We start from the raw sequence: 22,974 nt of genomic DNA on the forward strand, positions 1-22,974 counted from the left end.
GACCTATAAGCCTGATAATAATCATCTTAGCATATATATTAGCCCAAGTGTTGTGTGTGTCATCAATCGCCAAAATATTATATTGAAATATGGCATGAGAGGCCATTTTCGCTACAATCTCCTCCTTTTTGGTGATTGATGACAACACAACCAAAGCAAGCAAGATGAATTGTAAGAATATGAAATTGATACCAATTTGAAAAGTTAGAAACTACTTAGTTTGCTCGGATGGCATTTCAATGCTCATTTTAAAAGCTACCGACATTTGATTAGTCCATAGGACGAAATACTTCCGGCTTGATAGCAATTGTGAAACAATGGCTTGTGGCCAATGTAAGACAATTGTGTGGTTTGAACCATATGAGTAATGAAAAATTTTTGTACCTTAGTCCATGGAATCATCAAATTGCACTGCTCCCCCATATTGACTAAGTACCTCCCCCTATCACCATGCATCCTTTTGCATTGCATTTTCCATTCCTCCCCCTTGCTAATGGCATCATTTACTCCATACTATTTGCTTGCTTTTAGGGTACATTTCGCCCCCTTTGTCATCAAACACCTAAAAGCTTTATAACCACTAGCAACAAAGGAGCATTAGTAGCAAAAGAAATTTACTAGTGATAGAGTGTTACACCAACTAGATTTGGCATATCTCCCTTTGTTTGAATAAGCTCCCCCTTTTTCAAAGCTTGTGGCACCTCCTATCTTGACACCAATTGTGATGCCATTTGTGACTTGTAGGGGTAGTGTTCAAAGGAAATTTGAAGTCATGGAGATAGCTCTAGGTGACTACAACAAATAGTACTTGTAAAGCATATTAGTCACATAAACACAAGCTATAGAGTTAGCTCCCCCTAAATGTGTGCATTAGTATTTGAATCACTCACAAATGTATGCACTTGTATTACACATAGTAGGGATTTAACTTTATAACTTGCTAATCATGGCACCATAAGTAAGCAATTGATATCAAAAGCATTTTTACCACGAATATGAGAGATATCAAATTGCAAGATATGCTATGGAAGACATATGCCATGTGAGAGAATCAATTAAGCTTATGTAGGTTGCAACAAGATATGATAAAGCATAGATAACCTAACATATGAAATTTCTAGGAAAGCATATCAAATGAAAGATACCAATAGTAAAGATAAGATCATGCATTTCTAGAGAGGCATTGAGCTACAATGATGTATGAAGGATATCAAATGAAATTGAGATCATCCTTTTACCTTGCTCATTACCTCATATGTAGGGGAGGGGAATTTGGGTCACTAATCTTTAATACACAACTTGGCTTTAATTCAACTTTGCATGATGCATCCCTACTCATGCATCCCAAACCTTGCCAACCCTCCAAATTCCCCGTAATGCTTGTTTGGCGCCTAAGTTTTAGGGATCCAAACCTTTTGAGAGCCATCCATGGTATGAATAATATCCTTGGGCACCCAAATAGGCCGGTTCCATCCATATGTTCTCCACCCCATGACATGAGCTACCACCTTGCCATTCTTCTTCTTTTCAAGTATGTATTGGTTACTCTTTTGCTTGTTCTTGTGGGTGAGCTTGGTGTACATGTATGACGCCTTCAAGTTTGGAGATGTGTTTTTCTTGATCTCCTTAGCCTTCTTGTGGTCCTTCTTGCTCTTGTTCAAGTTCTTGGGCATGCCATTTTCTTTGCTCTTTGCTTGGCCCTTTTTTTCTTGCATTGATAAGACTTGTGGCCTTCTTTGCAACACTTGAAGCAAGTCACGGTTTCTCCCTTCTCAAGCTTCTTCACGCCCGTGAGGGGGTTATCTTGAGAAGGTTGGGCTTGCTCTTGAGTGTACTTTCCTTTGAGCCGCCTCATGTCCGCCATTAGCCTTTCTACCTCTTGTTTGAGCTCATCATTTTCCTTAGCAATGAGATCATCACATGTTTCTACAATCACGTCCTCATTGCAAGGGGGTTAGATCACAAGAGGTAGACACATCTTCCTTGATGATAGGTGTTGTACAAGGAATATTGCAAGGAAATTATTTATCCGATGATGATTCACTTTTAGATTCAAGACTCTCATATTTTATTTTAAGCTCTTCATGCTCATTGTCCAACAAATTGAATTTGTTTAGCAAGTTCTCATATCTTGAGACAAATGAAGCATGAAGTTTTTCTTTAGCCTTGAGAGCTTTGATTTCTTTATTTTGTTTAGTGAGATGTTCTTGTTGATTATGAAGAAGTGTCATCATCTCACTAATTTCATCACTTTCAATATCGGATTCATCATCGGAGGAGGAGTCATCACTTACATCGTTATTACCTTGTACAATGAGACACATGGGAGGTGGTGATGATCTCCGAGGGCGATGGGTGGTGGAGCTCTTGGAATTTTTCTTGTGACTTGAGCTTTTACCACTTTTCTTGGGCTTGTAGATGGCGGAGAGAGCTTGAGATCTTGATTTGTTCTTTTTCTTTGCCATCTTCTCCATCCCAACCGCACTCCCTCTAATGAGAGTTTTGTACCCAAGCTCATAGAGCTCATGTACATGCTCGGCAATCTTGCGGTGATGGTATAGCACGGCCCTTGGATATTCTTCATCATTTGAACTTGATTCATCATCACTATCTTCCTCATCCTCTTCTTCTTGTTCACTTGAGCTTGATGAGTCTTACCGCCTTGGTTGGTGCTTGCATGAGTGCTTGGCGGCGAGACTCTCGTGGCTTGAAGAAGAGGTGGATTCTTGCCCCTTCTTCTTTGTCATCCCCATACTATACTCACGGGCGATGATTTGATTGATGACTTGGTTGGGTGTAATCTTGACCAAGTCTTCTTTTTGCAAGAGAGCATTGATGATGTCATAATCGGGCTTGCGAAGGCTTCGGAGGATCTTGCGGTTAATTTCTTCATCTTTAACTTGATTGAGACCTAAGGCATTGATTTCATTGACAAGAGTATTTAATCGTGAATACATGTCATGAGCATTTTCATTGGGAAGTTGCTTAAAGCTACTTAGCTCCTCGCCGAGAACATGATATTTTTGATTGACAACATCCTTTGTGCCCTCATGATTCTCGACAATTTGCTTCCATAGCTTATGAGCATTTTCATTAGCAAATACACGATTAAACACATTTTCATTAGCAAATACACGATTAAACACACTATCACATAGAGAAGACAATAGAATTGATTTTGCAATGGCATCATATTGTCTCTTGGCCTTAGTCTTATTTTTCTTCTCTAATTCGGTGACACGCCAAACATCAAGCCCACGGGCTTGGAGATGTGCTTACATAAGCACTTTCCATCGAGGAAATCCCGTGCCATCGAAAAACGGAGCCCTATCGGTACTCATCCCTTCCCCGGACATGATACTCACTCGACGGTGAAGTCGACGGGTCTCCTACGAGCTTTCTCACAAATTTACCAATGGAATTGGCTAATCCTCGTTAGAGGTGTGAGACCAAGCTCTGATACCAATTGTAAGGATCACCGGGGTGTCCAACCCTAGAGGGGGAGGGGGTGAATAGGGTCACTAATTCGCTTTCTAACCTAGGGCTCAATCTACTTGCATAAGATAAACCTAACACGTCCTACACATGCTAGTTATTACTGAGGTTTATCTATGCTACTCTCTACTTACCCCAAAAGACTTGCAACCTATAGCCAATCCTAATCAAACTAACTAGAAAAGTAAAGGCACGCAAGGTAGAGTAAGTGCGGAAACGTAATGCGGTAAACAAAGAGGTAAGTGCAAGAGTGATGCAAACTCCCGAGTAGACACGGTCATGTAACGTGGTTCGGCTCAAACGCCTACGTCCACGGGACACCGAGGCTCTTCCGATCACCATCTTGCACTAGGCCACCAAGGCGCACTGGCAAGCAAAGGCAAGTGCCCACAAGACACCGAGTCTCGTGCACCGCCACCGTCTCTCTCGGTCACCGACTGAAATCCACTACGGAGCTTCTCCACCAAGGAGGGGGTCTCCTCTTCCCCCGTACAAAGTGTCGGCACCGCTCCACACCAAGTCGGAGGGTCGTCAACAGGAATGCTTTGCTTGCCTCGGCAAGACTTCTCTTAAGCTAGCTCTCTCAAGAACTAAGCCTATACAAGTGCACAAAGCGCTCTCTCAAAGCTTCTCACAAGCTAGATATGACACTAAGCACTTCTAGGATGGTTGGTGATGGATCTTTGCTTGGGCAGCACTTTCTTCAGCTCTTGAGGCTTCCAACCATGTGTGACAACCGGTCATGGGGGTATATATAGGCAGCACAAGCAAATATAGCCGTTGGAGAAAAGCTGCCTGAAAAGTACCTAACGCCGATTAATCCGACGCTCCCCCAATAGCCATCGTCGGTTCAACCGGTGAATGTAATATGCCCGACTGAAATACTAGCCGTTACTTGTACGGGCAATTAATCGATATAGCGTCAGTTCAACTGGTGAACGTAGTTGTCCTCTGATCAACTAAAAAACCAACTCTCTGGACAACTACACCGACGTAATTGACTGGTGCATCATCGGTTCAGTCGATGTATGCATTTTTCTTGTTCTTCTTCTGCTATTGCACCGACATATTCAATATCTTCATCGTCGGTGCATCCGGTGCACTCTGCTAACTGAGTCTTCTCTGAGACCATTGCACCGGTGAGTGTAATTTGCCTCACGCCGGTTTAACCGGTGAGTGCAAATTACCTCTGTCTTGGTCCTTTCGACCTGATTTCTTCGAGGTTTTGTATCTTTTCATCCCTTGGACCTATAAGCCTGATAATGATCAACTTAACACATGTATTAGTCCAAGTGTTGTGTGTGTCATCAATCGCCAAAACATTATATTGAAATATGGTATGAGAGGCCATTTTTGCTACACCAAGCTTTCCTAATTGAAAGAAAATCTTATAAACACTAAGCAGATCAACTAGTCGAACACATAATATATGCTAAAAGACTAACATTTTTTTGGATTGGGTGAGCTTCTTAAGCTTTCCCTCGAGTGCAGTCTTCTCGGATGAGAGCATTTTCACCCTCTGTCTCAGAGCATTCAGCTCTGTATCATCCCGAGCTTGGCCAGCCTCCCGACCCAGTGCCTCCTACAAAAATAAATAGATCAGTATACTACTCGATCTATACTAAAGTATTCGAAATGTTCGACTACTTATCTCCAGTAGCTTGAAAGCAAGCTCCACCTTCTCTCACGGCAAGTCACTTCCCGATGAGACCTGGGAAGTACTCGCCCGCACTTCAGACACAGCCCTCTTGGGCACATCTTCAATCTTCCCTACAATATTCCCCGTATTCTGGGAATCTAGAGGAACAACGTGCTACTTAATCAAATTAAGAGCAGAGAAAAGATAGTTTTTAATACAATATGGCACAAGTTTACCTGCAGGGGTCTCTTCCGGCAGCTTATCGTTGCCTCCCTCGGGAAGCTTCTCGCCATCATCCTCTTCCTCTGGAAGCTTGCTGCTTCCATCATCCTCTGGGAGCTTCTCATCGCTCCTCTCGGTGTTAGGCAACGGAGAATCCCGAAGCATGGAGTTCACCATGTCTTCAGTCTCACGAGCACTCATACCAGGAGTACCCAGAGGTTTCTGCACTGCCGATTTGGGGGCTGAGTCGTCATCAGCATCTTTCCCTAAGACTGTGTCGCTGAAAAAACAAAATAGTTATAAACTACTTGATATAAAGGTAAATCCTACAACTACAAGTTTTGAGGAACTTACGTAGGAGCTCTATTTAGAGCAAGCCCCTTGATGACAAATTTGCGGGCAGGCTTCACAATTAGGGCCTGCTTACCCGCATCACTGGCTTTATCTACATTGGAACTACTCGCCGGATGAGTAGTCCCAGTCCCTTTTGACGAGTCCACTATGGTGGAAGGGACGGACTGTCCCACCACAGCATCATCCCTAGATGATGAGGTCCGCGACACTTTGGTTGCCGGACTTAAAAAGAAAGACTCAAGTCAAAACCAGTGAATCGTAATCAGAAGCTCTCGATTGCAATTAACTTGTTACTTACCTGTTGCTAGTAGTCTGTGAGGAGCTGCTCCGCTTCCTCATAGTTGAGCGAGTACCCGTTGGGTGACCCGAACGGGTGTCCTCGCTCCGATTGGGACTATCTGTCCTGTCATCATCCCCGCCTGATTCTGCAGCTTCTGAATTTTCAGTTTCATCATTAGAACTAAAGCCTTCAATTTCGGAAGAATCTTCAGAATCAGACACAAGTTTGGCATAAGCACTCGGAATAAGATGGGATGGACGAAATATGCCTGGCAAAGGAGGATTACTCCTATAAACATTCACATCATCCTACAAAAGGAAAGGGAAAAATTGTTAGTGGCAAAAATAAAGTACTCGATATTACAAATCGACTACTTGTCACTTACCTCCTTGGGAGGATTCAGCACTGAAAACATGTTGAGATGGTGCGGAACATGTTCCACCTTCTCGAACAATCGTCGTACTCGACGAAGAGCTTCTCCATTGGAGATCTCTTCTCCCGAACACTGCGACGGATCATTTTTCCCTTGGTATTCAAAACCAAAAGTAACTCGAGCTTGGAGAGGCTGGATTCTACGCTTCATCCAGTCAAAGGCTACAGCCTCTCCACTTATTCCTTTTTGCTTCAGACTTGCAATCATTTCCAGCAGCTCTGGAATTTGGCTCATATCAATAGGCTTTTTCAGCCATTCAGCCCGCTGAACGGGAGGGCCAGCTAGGATGGGTGGAAGGCTGTTTCTATGGTTTTCGATATAAAACCATCTTGGTTTCCAGTCGATCACCTTTTGAGACAATTTATAGGGAATATAAATCCTACCCATCCTCTGTCGCAATTGAACCCTAGCCCCACCTACTACATCTAAACTAGCCGAACTTGGCTGAGGCTTAAGATGAAAAAGGTGGCGGAAAAGATCGAAATGGGGTTCGATCCCCAGAAAAGTTTCGCACAAATGCACGAAGACAGACATATGTACAAAAGAATTTGGGGTAAGATGGTGAAGCTGGATCCCATAATAATACAGGAGTTCAGAAAAGAAATTAGAGCTGGGAAGACCCAACCCTCGCTCAAAATATGGAACAAATCCAATAATCTCACCCGTATTCTCAAACGGACGGGCATCACCAAATGCGGAACACCATTGGATTACTGACTCTGATGGCAAAAAGCCCTACTTAACCAAGGATTCCAAGTCAGATCTGGAACACTTACTTGACTCCCAGCCTTCTTCCCGGGTTGGCTCTGTAGCCGCACCCTTCCCCTTGCTGGACTTCTTGGGTGCCATCCGAAAATCTACTAAACGCTTCACGCGCATACACTGGCGGAAACCCTAAGGCGAAATTGGGGAGCAAAGAGGAGCAAGAGATGTAGATCTGGGGGCTGGAAGGCAAGAATAGATCTAAAGTAGCGAAAGTAAATGACGGCCGGTGGGGTAAAATCTAGTTACCGTTTCATTTTATAATGGCAGTGGCAGCACAGTAAAAACACCCAACAGGCTAACAGTCCGTTGCAAATTGCGGAAAAAATGGGATTTTTTGAGACATTCCTTTTTCTAAGATTACATTCTGGAAAAAGAAAACACTCACGTCCCTAGTCAACTACTCGACTCTTCTTTCCTCGACTGGGATTACAATACAGAACAAAGAAAAGTACTCGACACAGTACAACAACTCAATATTACAACTCGAGTACTTTTTTCTAACTAACTTTACAACGACTCGGGTCTGCATGCACACTTCTTGGCTTCCTGAGAAGCCTGCTGCAGCTAGATCGGCCCGAGGCCGTGACAAAGTACAAACTTGTTATTCCCATTAAAGGAATAATGATACTCGTATTCTGGGAGAAAAGTTTCAAGAGTATGGAGGCAGATTACAGTAATCGCCTCGCAAGTCCTCTTGTAGCATCTTGAGGAGAAAGTTCTGCTTCTCCCTGAATACGTTATGACAAGATTAAGTCTTTTTACCAGAGATGTCAGTTCTTGGGCACCCAGAAACAGGCAACTCCAAGGATGTGACACAACAAGACTCAACCAATCCACAGAGAACCTGCCTCATTGGAAGATGCAAGGACATGATGTCCTGCATGGATCCGTCAAGAGAAGCAGGGTTGCAGGATGTGGTAGCAGGGACTTCTCTTGTCACTCGCAAGTTCTCTTCTAGCATCTTTTGCTGAAAAGGACTACACAAACTTCAGGAAGGCGAGAGCAAGAACACCAAGGATAAGCCATGGCTGCTACACGTTGGTGCTTCTGGCAAGGGCCTCTCTCCTGCCTTTTATAGCCACAAGGGACACTACTGGAGGACAACCCATGACGCTACAGTTGCAGCATTCACAAACGCATTAAAGTATGCAATAATGCAGATTCTTCATATAGTAACGTCCCAAGTGAGCACACAGTAAATAGCCGAACATCCCGGGTTTTATTTCCGAAGTTATTTTGGGTGCAATCAGTGTGGCGTATTCAATTGTATCATTTTTCTGGGATTTTACTCGAAAAAGAGGTCTTTTCGAATACCGGATCTGATGAATCCTGCAAATATTCTAAAGAATAAAATCTGATCCCACGCCTTAAATCCTTAAGTCCAAATCTTAGCTCGGGGGCTACTCGCAGCACAAGGGATTTTGATTTAAGGCTTGAGGGCTGCGAGATATGCGCATCAGAGATTTATTTTTCAATTTTTTTGGAAAATAATGAAGGAAAAAGACTGAAGTGACCCTCAGCCTGATTCTGCGATTCAACCTAAGGCTCGGGGGCTACTCCATATGGAGCGCGAGTACTTCGCGTACCATATATGATCAAGATTTCGGGGCTTGAGCACCTGACAGCCTCGAAGCAACCGGAAGTATTTGAATGACTACTCGACGTATCTGAAGGAAGGCCCAGAAGCAACCAGAAGTACGTTCTGACTACTTGAAGTACTCGAAGACGCCCACCAAGTACTCGACGCCTACAGGACTTGGCTATGAAGAGCTCGGGGACTTGTCAGACCCGGGACAGCGAGACTGCTTATAGGCATAGAATGTTCTAGAATAAGGAATAGCTTATGGATGTACCTTATCTCTTTTGTAACTACCCGAATAGGCGTAGAACTAGCTGCAGTACAAAGGAAACTACCCGATTGTGTTATAGCAGGACTCCAACTGTACTCGGCTAGGACTTTCCATGTAACTCTGTCCCTCCGTATATATAAGGGCGGGCAGAGACCCCTTCCAAACAATCATCAACACCTAAGGCTATACAAACAACCACACATGACGTAGGGTATTACGCAACTCGTGGCCCGAACCTGTCTAAATCTTTGTGTTCCTTATACCATCGAGTTCCTGAGCAGTCGATCCCTACCTACAAACCTTGCTGTTAAGGGTATCCCTTATCAGGCTTGGCGGTAAACACCGACACAAAAAGGGCCTGGAGCAGAGGGGCCGTGAGGAAGGAGATGGCCAGATGGGGATGGGGGAGGGGAGCGAGATAAGAGGAGAGGAGGGAAAAAGGAAAAGAAAAAGAAAAAAAAAAGAGAGGAGAAAAAAAAAGAAAAAGAAAAAGAGACGGGCAATTTAGACATTTTACAACCACAATTCAACAGGTGAAGTTGTTTTGCCAAATATTTTGCAAAACTGCTCCAGCTCCACCAGAGATGCCGCTCCACTAGAGGAGCTGGAGCCGGAGCCGGAGCCGGAGCTCTGCCAAACAGGCCCCTAGTGGCCATATGTGCGGGCACATAGAGGAGAGGGGGAATTTGAGGAATTTCAAGCTGCGCGCATATGGTGCTGACCGGCGGGCAATGCCGGCGTGGCGCGGGCATTGGATGGTGCTGCGCCTATGCGTGTGGCTGCGAAGGCGCCGCCGCCAAGCAGCAGCTTGTTGAGCGAGCGAGACAGAGGGACCACCACTGAGGGGCGCCGTCGCCTAGCAGCAGCTCGTCGAGCGAGCGAGGCGGAGGGAGCACCGCCGAGGGGGATATGTTGCTGGGCAGTAGCTTGTTGAGCGAGCGAGGCGGAGGGAGCGGCGCAGGAGGGCGGGATCGCGAGGATGGCGATCGAGAGTGGTTGGGTAAAAATAGCTAGTGCGAACGGTGGAATGCTGAGTGGGATACCGAGGCGAGGTAGATAGAGAATTTGTTGGATTCTAGGCAATTTCTTTATTTTTACCTTTTTCATTTAATTTTGAAAGATTTTTGGAGATGCTCTCAGATGTTAACGTATCTTTCTTTTATATAAAAAATTGGGGAGTAAAGAAAATGAAGGGAAGAGAAAGTGGGAGCACAGAAGAAGTTGCGGGCTTGCGGCCCGTAGGGGCAAGGCCCACGAGGCCACGGTTTAGGCGCGGCTTTTTAATTTTTATATTTTTCAAAAATGTTTTTTACATAAATATATTTTTGATTTCATAATTTACAGTTTTATATCCGTACCGCCCGGCTGCGAGGTGGCCGGCCCCCTGCCGCCCCCCGCCGGACGGTAGGTACCTATATGTAAATAAAATTTAATTTTTCTTGCCACCGGGCGGCAGGCACCGGCCACCCTCTGGCTTGGCGGCGGGCCCCTGTCCTAAAATAAACAAAGGAATAGTTGTTTTGTTTGCCTGCATCGGGAGACTGATTGGCAGTGGCAATGCATCGGGAGACTGATTGTGTAGTTAGTGGAGGAAATAATATAAAGAACGGGAAACGATAATAATAATCTATCCTGGATTTGAATTTTGAAATTACACTACACTACTCGTAATTTACAAGCAAACTATTCGTCTCGTAATTTACAAGCAAACTATACAATTAGTTTTTTATTTCGTCTAGATTTAATACTCCATGTATATAAGATTTCCGTTCGATGTGATGACATGTGCAGGCACAGACAATCTTGTCCTGTCCTCGGTATGCTGCACTCCACTACCAATCAATCTCCCGATGCAGGCAAATAAAACAACTATTCCCTTGTTTATTTTTTTTGGGGGGGCTGCCGCCCAGCCAAAGGGCGGCCGGTGCCTGCCGCCCAGCCACCGGGCGGTCTCCTCCCACCAGAGACTTTCTGGTAAGAAAAATTAATTTTTATTTACATATAGGTCCCTACCGCCCGGCGAGGGGCGCCCTACAGGCGGGCGGTATGGTATAAAACTGTAAATTATAAAATTAAAAATATATTTCTGTAAAAAATATTTTTGAAAAATATAAAAATTAAAAAGCCGCGGTTTAGGCAGGGTTCTTTCTCTTCCCCCGTCACTTCTTCCCTTCCCACAGTATCACCGTTGCGGGCTTGCGGCGGCGCGGCGCGGCCCCCAAACCCGACCGCCGCTGCCCACGATGCTGCCCCGATCGCCGGCGACGGAGAGCCTTCTGCTCCGGTCGCTTCTCCGGCAGCCGCGAGGCTTCAGCTCCTCCGCGGCCGCTGCGCCGGTGGCGGCGAAGGAAGGGGGCGACGGCAAGCTCGTGGCGTCGGTGCTGTTCGAGCGCCTCCCCGTTGTCATCCCCAAGATCCACCCCGTCGTCTACGCCTTCCAAGAATTCTCGTATGCCAGATCCACTCATATCTGTTTCGCTCCGCCTCATCTGATCTCGCTTCCTTGTGCTGATTTGGTTTTGCGTGGTAATGGTTCGTTTCTCTGCTAGATTTCGGTGGAGGCAGCAGTACAGACGGCAGTACCCCGACGAGGTCCTCGGCAAGGCCGACGCAAGGTTATCTTTTTCTCATCGCGTTTTATATATTTTTTGGCCTTTTTCGCCACCATTTCTGAGTAGCAGATTCTTTGGACAATGGAATGAGTGCAGTTTTGTAGTGCATTGGCATAATAGCTTTAGAATAGCCCAAGAGAAATTGCAAGAAGATGGTGAAAAGGTGTGTAGTGCCCATGCCTTGTGGCAATGTGCAAATATGTCTTTATTAGTATTTAGATTTACATGGTAAACATGGGAAACATAGAAAATATACGAGGCAACTATCTCATCAGGACTTTCGGTATTTACTGATAGTTCTGATCTGTGACTAAATATCAGTGGAGGCTTCCTTTTTGTAATGGTCTATGGCGTGACAAAAAGTGGTAATACAACTTTATCATGTGAACCAGGATTACAAGCCTTGGGGTCATATTGTAACTTACTTCCAGAGTTTGAGTGCATGTTGTGATTGTTTTTTTTCCTCGAATGCGCATCAATATATTAAGAAGAAGAGAAAGGTTGGAGAGCCCCCCTAAATGTAACAACTTATCAGGGCCTGTAACCGCCCTTCTTACATACAAGCAACTGCCTTACTCTTAGGAACAAAACTTGACTTGACCAGGAACACAGGACCATGCACCAAAGGGCCTGCAGGCGCTTGGGCGAGGAGAAAAGAAACTCCCGAGCCCCAGCAAAAGACCACTGCAGCAGCTCCTCATTAATGACTGAAACGATACTAGGAAAGCTAGGATTAATTCCATAAAAAACACAGCGATTCCGAAGATTCCAAAGAGACCAAGCTCCTAAAATGATAATGGAGTTCAAGCCCTTCTTTCCTTGACCGGAGACCCTCCTGCTTATATTTGCCCATCAATCTTCAAAATCAAAGGACAGCTCCGCTACTTGAGGAGCAAGGTCCTGCAAGCCGAACCCCTGCAAGATGGTGAATCAGACATGTCGGGGAAAAAACACAGGTGATCAGCAGGTGCTCAAGTGTTTCTTCAGCTTGGTCGCAAAATGGGCAGACGACCGGATGTGGAAGTCCCTTTCTGGCCAGGCGGTCAGCCGTCCAGCATTTGTTGTGGGCAACTGTCCACATAAAGAATTTGCACTTGCCAGGCGACCAGCTTCTCCAAATTCGTTTCCACGGGCTGAAATGAGTGGAACCGATGGAAAAGGCTTCATAAGCTGATTTTGTAGAGTACTGCCCGGTATTGGAAAATTGCCAAATGTGTGTGTCTTCTAAATTCGGCTGCAGCTCCACAGGCTTCATAAGCTGCATGTTGTGAGTTGTCAACTGGCAGTCTTGTTGAACGGAGACTGCAGATGATGTAATGCCATAGACCCGCAGTCATTGAAACTGGAAAGATATGGCTGTTAATGATTCCGAATGGAGCTTAGAATGAATGTCTGTAATGATGCATATTCCATTTCATATGAATTTGTTAATTGGCATGACCTGCATGAGCTTAGCTGAACCCTGCACCAGCAAGTAGTACATGGTGAAAGTATCCTCTGATAGCATATCCAAACTCTTATTTTGTAGGGGTAAGGGTGATTATCAGATTGATTATGTGCCTGCTCCAAGAATCACAGAGGCTGACAAAACAAATGACCGAAAGTAAGTTTTGAACTTGCATTTATGTTTTAGTTTCTATTTTCTAGCATTGGCAGTTGCATCTCGAGACTAGCATGTCTTGTGTTTATTGTATATACATGTTACTTTACAGTTATGCAAACATGTGCTAACTGACACACTCAGGTGTCTTGCATGTTTCTGATTACTATGGTAACTAGCCCAACTGCTTGAATGATTTTGCAGTGATGCTACAATCGTACTTGCTATGCAGTTCAATACATACAATTAGAACATAACTTGTGTTGGTTAGGCAACCACAAAAACCATTAATCCAATATTACCAATACCTGTATTAATTTATGCAATTTTACAATTTGGTCATGATAACGACATGTATCTTCTGCTTTTCCTTTTGGTTAATTATATCTTCTTGGATTCTTGGATTTATCCCATGTTATTCAGGCAGACTCTAGAATGTGGCCCTAAAAGCTATGAATTTGTCCAATTCTTTAACAATCAACGGATGATCTTCTTTGGCTTCTTACAGCGGCAGATAGACTGTGATGATCCTAACTAGCAAAGTTCAAATATGTATCTTCAGTTGTACTTGGTTACTTGCTGATTGTGAGCCGCTCTTTTTTTATTGGATTGTGACCCACTTGTATAGTTTTAAGGATCAATGCGGTTCAGATACAGATGCACAAATCTTTAATTACTTTGTGGTCAAGTAGCCAAGTAAAGATACAACAATACATGTTTGAAGGTTTCTAGCTGCAATCATCAGTTCATCACAATCTGTCTGCAGTGTGCTCCTGTAAGAAACTGAAACCGGAGAGCATCCATATATCTTTCATTGCTAAAGCATTCTTTGGTTCTCGTTGCTTCTCATATAATGACAGTAATAGCTATTTCTCATTTCCAATTTTGTACTCAGTATTATTAAGGGTCTCTTCTTTTCACCCTGCAAGCATTGCATCATAGAATTGCACTGTACGTTGAATCTATATATCATGAAGCCATGCGCTTGCTAGTCTGTCAGCATTGCACTGTACAAGCATGTACTAAACCATTGTTTTATGTAGGTCTTTACAACGAGCTCTTGATAATAAACTTTATCTCCTCCTATATGGCAACACATATGGGGCTCCTGATGGAAAGCCTGTCTGGCATTTTCCAGAAAAAGTATATGAAAATGAAGAAACTATGCGATTGGTATGCAGTTCTAAAAATATATGAATGAAATATCATCAATTCATACTGTAGTCTGATTCCTGTTTCTTTGACTGGTTTGAAGCTGTTGTTTGAAACTGTTTCATTTGTACTTTGATTTATTTCAGTGTGCTGAGTCTGCATTAAAATCTGTTCTTGGGGGACTTGACAATACATACTTCGTTGGCAATGCTCCCATGGCTCATATGGCGGTTGAACAAACGGATTCAAGTGTTTCACCATTCAAGGTGCCTAATCGAAACTTTGTGCAATACATTTTAGTTCTTTGCCATGGTCTGCTCATTACTTCATAGCACTGTCTTCATTGGTCCGTTTGGAGACCTTGTATGATAGGAAGATATGTTTGCAGGCCATTCTCTGTATCCTTAATCCTGTTATACTTGTCACAGCGTTTCTTTTTCAAGTCACAAGTGGTCGGCACAACAAAATACCATATTGGAAAATGCAAGGACTATGCGTGGGTAACCAAGGATGAGCTACTGGAGCATTTTCCTGAGAACAAGGATTTCTTCAACAAGATGATCATCCACATAAGATAGCTCTCTAATGAAGCCATGGGCAAGCTGAGGCCAATCTGAACAATTAGCATTTTGTTTCTTGACTTGTACAAGTTTAGCACCACTATGGTCATGAATTAGCAGGAAACGACTATTTAAAACATACTCCATCTTGCCTGTGTTTTTTTTTTGGGCCAACTCTGTATGGCAATATGGCATTGCTGTAGCATGTAGTCCTCTCCCAGCTGCTGTATGTTTACATAGCATATTATCAGTCTGTTATCCATGGGGGAAAATAATTTTCAGGGTGGCCTTTGATTCCCTGCTTTGTTATGCTTTTATTATCTTGCTAACTTGTGCCAGGACGGTTGAGCCTGGGAATCTCTACTCTGCATTTCTGTATTCTGGCAAATGTTCCTGATAGCATGTTTTATCCAGCCGACTCTGTCAGCAACCCGAATGACACGCAGTACGTCTATATGATGCATATCTTTCCATATTTTTCCTTCTCTATTCTCTACATATCTTATCCAAAAATGATGGTCTCCGATGTACGCACAGCTGCTTAATCTCCGATTATCATGGAAAGGTTCGCCGCTGGCCGACACCGGCCATGGTACCAATAGAAAATGGCAAGCTTCAGGAGCGTGTGGCCCATGCAAGCCAACACGCGTCAAGTCCAACCGCTTCCACAGCACACCGCCCCTGATTCTCTGTCCACCTCCAGCTCCAGGCTTCCCACCTCTTCTTCCCACCCTCTCTATTCTCTTCTTGTTCTACCTGCCATTTACTTGGTCTCTGCTTCTCTGTGCTACTTGCCCAGGGCAGAGGAAGAAGAAGGCTGCCGGAACGAGCAGAGCAGAGGAGGTTGTGCTTGCGGCGATTGCCCGGGATCCATGCAGGTCCCTGTGGGCTTTCTCGGCAAGCTCTGGAGCTTCGGGTCCTTCCTGCCCTTCTTCATCCTCCTGCTGCTCCTGGGCTCCGTCAAAGGTAACAGCAGATGCCGCATACACTCCTGTAAATCTGCAATGTCTTGAGGATAATTACAGCACTGTGATAAGAGTTTACGGTTTATGATGATCCAGTTCAGACTGGATGTTAATGAGGTGGGTAAATGGTTTACGGTTTCTTCCCCTGCAGCTGTCCTGATCGGTCCAGTTGCGGCCGGCATTGTTTTCTTTGGGAACTCTGCGGTGATTATTGGACTGTGGCCTGCACATTTCATCTGGACGTACTACTGCGTTCTCAAGTAGGTTAACTTCTTCCACTTCGGCAAATTTGGCATGAATTCTAGCAGCAGATGTATATTCTTATTCAATGATATGTGGAACTAGTAATCTTCTATTGGATAAGACCAAGTGAACGTGTAGTTTGTAAAGAAGGCTTGTCTTGCAGAACTGAAAGGATCGGGCTAGTGTTGAAGATCTTTATTGGAATATTGTTGCCATTGCCCCTGCTCCTAGTGCCAGTACTTGCTATTGTTGGGAGCCTGCTGAGTGGTATTGGCTATGGAGCTTTTGTTCCCCTTATGGCAACCTTTGAGGCTGTTGGCGAGGGTGTCACGGACAAGCTGGCTCATTGCTTTATGGTATGCACTTGCCTATTGAAGTTCAGATAGTATTATTGATTTTCTTTTATGTGTAAACATCATGAATAGTATTACAAAATCACCTCATTTTAGGATGGAACTACTAGTACAATAGCTGGAGCTTGCACGGTTGTTCGCGATGTCACAGACTTCTGCTTCCACTCATACTTCTCCTTCATGGATGATCTTATTGAGAAAATGGGGGAAGATGAAACCCCTTTTGACATCAAGTATGTTCTAAGTTTTCTTTTTCTCTGTTTCGAGTAATCATATACTGGAGCTTGTTACATCTCATTCAGAACCAGTGCTAACTATGCATATCTTCTGGCCTACTATACTTGTACCCTCTGGTCATGCACCCTGATAGGAATACTTTTATCAAATTATGCCTGTGCATTACTGATATAATTTGGTGTTTTTGTGAAGGTTGTCTTATCTACCACGAAGTGCACTTGTTGCCTTTGTTGCTGTTCCAGTAGATGTACTGATGATAAGTGCAGTGGCTTTGTGGAAAAGCCCTTGCATGTTGTTGAAAGGATGGCAAAGGTTATGCGAGGATCTAGTCGGAAGGGAAGGACCATTTCTAGAAACTGTCTGTGTGCCTTTTGCTGGTTTAGCCATTATACTATGGCCTCTTGCTGTGATTGGGGGAGTAATAGCTTCATTTTTCAGCAGCTTCTTGTTCGGTTTTCGTGCAGGACTTATTGCTTATCAGGTCTGTTGCATCTTTTATGATGAAGAAACTGTCCTTACTGAGGATTCATACTCTAGTAGTAGCGTGATGTGAATCATTAGTTATATATGCCAGAATGATTATATGCAGGAGGCTTCTTTCAAGATGGGTCTGGCATACATGATTTCAGCAGTAGCAATTTTTGATGAATACACCAATGATTTGCTTTACCTAAGAGAAGGCTCATGTCTTCCGAGGTATATTTCAACAGCTTTTTCCACCACATAGCAGTTTTCTCTTGAAACTTCTCTCCTTGTTTGCATGGTATTGCATCCATGCATAGAGCTTTTGGCAATTAGCTAGTCAGTAAGCTCTTTGACAGACAGGCCCAAATACCGAAAAGCAGATATCCAGAAGTGTGAGACTGGCCAGAACAAGGAAAGGTATAACATTACAGCTGAGCCTGCAGCGAGGCAACACGGCCATCATAGGCATCGAAGGACGTTGCAGCGATCAAAGTCATTAATGCAAACCATCCAGCGATTAAGACCAATTCAGGTGAATGCCTCTTCATCTTGCATGATGTATATACCTGTTTTAGTAGTGTAAGATATACAACTCTCCTTTTTCACTTCACTATGTAGATATGGGATTGGTTCTTCCGATCCTGTGAGCTCAATGGAAGGATATTACTGAGTGAGGGTCTGATCACTGCTGAAGATATGGGGGAATATATCACCAAAGGAAAAGGCAAGAAATTAAGCATCAAACTGCCTGCTTGGTGTGTTCTTCAGTGTCTGATACGATCTGCAAAATTTGATTCGAACGGTTTGCTCATATGTATGTCTACCTACCGAACATATGACTTTTCCACTTTAAGACTTCATGATTTATACATGTAATTCCTACTTCCCCATCTTTATGGCTCACGTGGCCCATCTGTTCTGGTAGCTGATAATGTCGAAGTGACGAACTTCAATTGGCCTAAAGACAAAGTATTCGACTGGATGCTCGGACCACTTCTGGTCATCAAGGAGCAAATGAAGAAACTAGATATCAATGAAGATGAGGAGATGTGCTTGAGGAAGCTCATCATGACGAACAAGAACGAAAAGCCATCCGACTGGGATGATTCCGGCTTCCCATCGGACGATAATATAAAGAGAGGTCAGCTGCAGGCAATAATCAGAAGGTAAGAATACACCACCCAATTCAAGATGTCTAACTTTTAACAATATTTCTGAACCAATCCTAAGTGACCAAACTCCTTGATTCGCAGGTTGCAGGGGATCGTGGCAAACATGTCCCGAGTACCAAGTTTCAGGAGGCGGTTCATCAATCTGGTCAAGGCGCTGTATCTGGAGGCGATCGAGGCGGGAGCCATCGACGGATCAAGTGATGTGAAGCGCAGAGTGAAGGCTGATGTTGCTTCTGGAAAGATTGGGGAGGAAGGCACGTCAGATGTTGCGAGTTCTTCAAATGATACGTTAGGGAACATCATCGACATGGTATGATATTGTGACGTGCAGGAAATCTTCTGAAGGAAATCTTCTGAAAATTTCAGCATTCACTCTTCTGGGCCTTGTTTTAATTGTGCAAAATATCTCTGGTACACGGATTATGCGCCTTGTGAATAGTATAATCCATCTTTTCTGTTCACACAATGTAGACTATGAATGCGCCTTTGTAGTTGATTGGGCTAGAAATTCCAATGTTCTGTGTTGTACGAGTTTCCTCGAACGATTATATGTGGTGTGTCGATCCATGGATCATCAAGCGTAGGACTGCGAAATGAAGACATCAAAAGAATAGGAAAAAAAATCTCACTGATATGTTCCAGATGCATGAGCAACATCGATGGACGATCGGCTTCAGTTGCAGCACGGCTCAAATAACAGGAGCGGAGCTGCGCAGCTGGTCGACGTCATAATATGGTTCCTTTGGGCGAACTTTTACCAGCTTCTGTTTTACCGCCTTGTGCAAATCGAGGCGCTTGAGCAACATCCACCCAAACAAGAAGCTGTATCGTCAACAAATGCATCCAAACTGGCGTAAAAAAAATTCATCCAAACGAATTAAAGATAATATTTAATACCGTCTGTAGGATTGTAACTCATCTGCAAGGCTATAGATTCCGAACTCCGAAAAGAAGAAATAAGAGAAGTAGAAAGCCTCCACCATCCCATATTACCCTATTCTTAAGGCGGGAATAGATTCACATTTTTTTCAGAAAAATAGGTGACTTGCCCAGCTCCATTCAAAGAGAACAAAGCCACAGGGTTGCATGTTCAGCATGGGGCCACCTAATTTACGGTCGCCTGGGAGAATGCTCCGTCCGGGCGATTTCCGACAAGATGTAATCACAGTGCTCAGAAATGATGAATAGTTGCTCTGTCCATGTTTTGCAAGAGTCTTGTTTACAACTGTTTACTCTCTTAGTACTTAAACTAGTTGGCGTATAAGTAGTTCCACTAAAATCTGGTTGTGTGGGAGCATGAGCTTGACTTCCAAGTCTAAGTTGTTGTGAGACTTGAGATAGCCCGAACCGGAATAAAACTGCATGCTCTAGTAGGGAACCTCTCGGAATTTCTTTAAAATAAAACATGGTAAAGAATTCCCCTTTGGTTTACATGTCCTACCAAGAGCCATAATATTTTATCATATGAACCGATATAATCTATCTTTAGTTATTTTGAGCTTTGCCGAATGGTGAGTCCGTTCGAGGAAGGTACTTGTCATCTACCGGTCTTTCTCCTTTGCGTACCCATTGTTTTACTTGCCTCAAAATGTCTGGCATGTCAATTACCTACTCCGGGTATTGATATCTACCTTCGCCAGACAATTCCCTCACAATAAAACCCAATATATGCACAGTGAACCTATCCATCTCGAATGGTCTATCCAAGCAGTGCTCCCTTCCAAAAAAAACTCTATCATTATGGAAGTGTGGGTCATCTTCCTTAAAAAAAACTGGAGCAGAAGCAATGAGAAAAAAAAAGAGACAAGACTCATACCTCCACTCAAGAAAGTTGAAATAAGGAGCTCAGATAAAAAGACCAAAATTTTTCTAAATGTGAGTCCATTTCCTCCCTCTCCCCTGAACACTTCACCTTCCATAAGATTGGGATTTGATCGAGTACCAATCTCTTGCGAACCACTCTTTGGCTCGGCAACACAGGTAACCAAGGTATGCTACACTCTTCCTACCCAAAACTCCACATATCAGTCTTATAGTAGGAAGAAGATGGTCAAAATTTCCGACAATGGTGAGGATTATACACCTTGAGTGACTTGAGAGTACCATCGGGGAATCTTAAACCACTTTTGAAAAACTTGCAAAAACTCCGAGATAGGAACCTGAACAGGAGGCAGGAAATATTCCGGTAAAGGTTGTTCAATCTCTCAACAACCCAAGATGAGGGATGAAATGCGAGTAAGCCCTATCTCCAGAAACCAAGGTATGAGCCAACTTATTCAAAGTACATATGAGTTAGAGTATTATGTTGTGCATAAGGTTTCTGCGGGGTTTGAGCATTGATGCAACTCCTGATCCACCGAGCCCCAGGTTTAGCTTTGCTCGAGGACGAGCAAAAGTTTAAACTTGGGGGGTGTTGACGGCCATTATTTCCCATTTTGACCGTCAATTTCTCGGGAATAACATGAGCTTTACACCATGTTCCATATATATTTTGCTTATTTCTAACTAGTGCAACAAGTTTTGGATGAGTTGTGGTTGCAGAAACTAGTGTACCAAAAATCAGGAAAAATGGACAAAATACAAGGCCGACCGGCCTACCCTAGGCCGGCCGGCCTGGCACCTCAACATACCATGCCACGAAACTTTGCCAGAGTGATCATGAGCACAAATCCAAGCCAATCCAATTTGGTTCCGTCCAAAATTCACAAACAAAGACTGAAAGGCTTGAGCAATGGAAGGTTGGGTCCACTTTCAGTGTCCAAATGCAGTTTCAAGACCTAAACCGCCTTGAGCAAGAATGTGCAACCGTTGATTGATGTGTCGGTGGAACGGAGGGTCGAGAGGAGCCAAACCCAGGCCGGCCGGCCTAGGGGAGGCCGGCCGGCCTAACAATCACGTGCTTTGGACCCAATCCTTTTCCACCGACTTGCAGGAGACAATCCAAGCCGTCCACATAAAGTAGGTGGCCAGATGGTGGGATCCCCATGCCGGCCAGCCTAGGGGAGGCTGGCTGGCCCCACTTTGTGGCGTCTCGAGCTCATCTTCGCGTGGAAGCTACGTTAACCGACCTTCTTGCGTACAACCGACGCCTCGGCCAAATACCGACCTCTAGCTAGTATAAATAGGACCTCATCCCTCACTTGTGAGACACACACCAAAAGGAGTTCTCTCTTCTCACTTTTAGTTTCTAGAGTAGGTTAGGTAGTCTGGGAGTTAGAGTCGAGTCGAGCTTGTCTCGGGATTCTGGAGTTGTCATCGGAAGTCGGGTGTAAGCTCTTGTATCTTTTCCTTTGACATTTATCAATATAAGTTATCTTCTTTATCTTTTCGAGTCAGCTTTACTTCCCGCATTTATTTACCTTTCCAAGTTATTTTACTTGTGTGCGGAAGTTATTCTCTAGCTTAGGCTTTGTACCTAGCTTGTTTATCGAGATCTTATCTTACGGGTTTTCTCGCCCGGACTAGAGTAACTCAAGTTAGTTCTCTAGGTTGAGGGGGATTTCTCTTGAACGCATCAAGAGAAATCCTAACACCGAGTGCAGAAGTGGTGTTTGACCTTAGTGTTAGCTAGAAAGTGTGTTCCACCCTACGGAACCGTTGTGGTAGTCGGTAGGTGGTGACAGCCATATCCGTCCTTTGTAGTCCACCACGTTCGGGTGTTTTCATAGTAGTAGTTGCAGGTTGCCGTTGGACTCCCCTCTCATCCCATTCTGAAGTCCTTCCCCTTCCAGCCACCGAAGTAAGCTCTAGGTTCCCGATAACTAGTTAGAAGCAAGGTTTAGTCTAGAGAGGCTAGCTCGGTAGTTTAGAAGTATTTTAGGAGTCTTTCTCACTCGTTGTCCTCCCAGCTGCTTACCTCTCTAAGGATTAGAGTCTCCCGTGTCAGATGGTCATTGTTGGCCATTATCTTATCTATCATATCTGGCTTACCCCCACTAAGTTAGTCGGTTGATATCCTTAGTAAAGTTTGTCATTCGATTCTTCGATACTCTTTAACCATAGTGCTTCCCTAAGGAAAATTACGATATCTTGGAATACTCCAAGGTGAAGTGCTACAACGGTGATTCTGTGCGCTTGCGGAATCCATTTTCTATTGAGCGTAAGAAACACCAACAGGGCTCCCCTTGTATCGGCTTCTGAGGAAAACTGAGCGGTTCACCTGGACCACCGAGGCACAGGAAGCACTGGACGGGCTCAAGAAGCTCCTCGGCAACAAGCCGGTCTTAGTTCCTCCGGTTGATGGTGAGCCTCTCCTCCTCTACATAGCTACCACAACGCAAGTCGTCAGCGCAGCCTTGGTAGTGGAAAGGGAGGAAGAAGGCCATGCCCTCAAGATACAACGTCCTATGTACTTCGTCAGCGAGATCTTGGCCGACACCAAGACACGGTACCCTCAGATCCAGAAGCTCCTCTACACGGTCCTCATCACGAAGCGCAAGCTGAGGCACTACTTCGAGTCGCATCCAATTATGGTGGTTACCTCCTTCCCCCTCAGAGAGGTCGTCCGCAACCCGGACGCGACTGGCAAAATTGCGAAGTGGTCTCTCAAGTTCATGGGACAAGGGATCACTTATACC

General features: G+C 44.3%; 3 protein-coding genes across 3 annotated transcripts; 2 read left to right on the forward strand and 1 right to left on the reverse strand.

Moving 5' to 3' along the window:
• Positions 1 to 5,028: 5,028 nt before the first annotated feature.
• On the reverse strand, positions 5,029 to 6,405 carry LOC120669209 (clumping factor B-like). Its single transcript, XM_039948998.1, has 5 exons — positions 6,376 to 6,405; positions 6,009 to 6,298; positions 5,371 to 5,636; positions 5,235 to 5,292; positions 5,029 to 5,077 (listed from the first exon to the last, which is right to left on the reverse strand). The coding sequence occupies exons 1-5, from the start codon at positions 6,403 to 6,405 to the stop codon at positions 5,029 to 5,031; spliced, it is 693 nt and encodes a 230-aa protein (XP_039804932.1).
• Positions 6,406 to 11,182: 4,777 nt separating this feature from the next.
• On the forward strand, positions 11,183 to 15,279 carry LOC120670186 (39S ribosomal protein L46, mitochondrial-like). The gene is made up of 6 exons (XM_039950248.1): positions 11,183 to 11,487; positions 11,588 to 11,653; positions 13,179 to 13,253; positions 14,294 to 14,423; positions 14,549 to 14,668; positions 14,831 to 15,279. Exons 1-6 carry the CDS (start codon positions 11,282 to 11,284, stop codon positions 14,978 to 14,980), a joined length of 747 nt encoding a protein of 248 aa, XP_039806182.1. The 5' UTR covers positions 11,183 to 11,281; the 3' UTR covers positions 14,981 to 15,279.
• Positions 15,280 to 15,513: 234 nt separating this feature from the next.
• Positions 15,514 to 18,911, forward strand: LOC120670187 (uncharacterized membrane protein At3g27390-like). The gene is made up of 10 exons (XM_039950250.1): positions 15,514 to 15,928; positions 16,079 to 16,187; positions 16,334 to 16,526; positions 16,620 to 16,756; positions 16,953 to 17,241; positions 17,350 to 17,456; positions 17,586 to 17,757; positions 17,844 to 18,039; positions 18,151 to 18,391; positions 18,479 to 18,911. Exons 1-10 carry the CDS (start codon positions 15,568 to 15,570, stop codon positions 18,711 to 18,713), a joined length of 2,040 nt encoding a protein of 679 aa, XP_039806184.1. The 5' UTR covers positions 15,514 to 15,567; the 3' UTR covers positions 18,714 to 18,911.
• Positions 18,912 to 22,974: the final 4,063 nt, after the last annotated feature.

Source organism: Panicum virgatum, chromosome 4N (genome assembly GCF_016808335.1).
Source record: "Panicum virgatum strain AP13 chromosome 4N, P.virgatum_v5, whole genome shotgun sequence".
NCBI lineage: Eukaryota > Viridiplantae > Streptophyta > Magnoliopsida > Poales > Poaceae > Panicum > Panicum virgatum.

What these genes read in the sequence shown, in the direction of transcription:
- LOC120669209 (XM_039948998.1), bottom strand. Translation starts at nt 6,405, where the DNA reads ATGTTTTCAGTGCTGAATCCTCCCAAGGAG. An exon ending in GCCGGAAGAGACCCCTGCAG is followed by an intron (nt 5,293 to 5,370) that starts GTAAACTTGTGC and finishes TTGTTCCTCTAG; the next exon opens with ATTCCCAGAATACGGGGAAT. An exon ending in GATGTGCCCAAGAGGGCTGT is followed by an intron (nt 5,078 to 5,234) that starts GTCTGAAGTGCG and finishes TTATTTTTGTAG; the next exon opens with GAGGCACTGGGTCGGGAGGC.
- LOC120670186 (XM_039950248.1), top strand. Translation starts at nt 11,282, where the DNA reads ATGCTGCCCCGATCGCCGGCGACGGAGAGCCTTCTGCTCCGGTCGCTT. An exon ending in GACAAAACAAATGACCGAAA is followed by an intron (nt 13,254 to 14,293) that starts GTAAGTTTTGAA and finishes TGTTTTATGTAG; the next exon opens with GTCTTTACAACGAGCTCTTG. An exon ending in CAAGTGTTTCACCATTCAAG is followed by an intron (nt 14,669 to 14,830) that starts GTGCCTAATCGA and finishes TACTTGTCACAG; the next exon opens with CGTTTCTTTTTCAAGTCACA.
- LOC120670187 (XM_039950250.1), top strand. Translation starts at nt 15,568, where the DNA reads ATGGCAAGCTTCAGGAGCGTGTGGCCCATGCAAGCCAACACGCGTCAA. An exon ending in GCTCCTGGGCTCCGTCAAAG is followed by an intron (nt 15,929 to 16,078) that starts GTAACAGCAGAT and finishes CTTCCCCTGCAG; the next exon opens with CTGTCCTGATCGGTCCAGTT. An exon ending in AGCTGGCTCATTGCTTTATG is followed by an intron (nt 16,527 to 16,619) that starts GTATGCACTTGC and finishes ACCTCATTTTAG; the next exon opens with GATGGAACTACTAGTACAAT.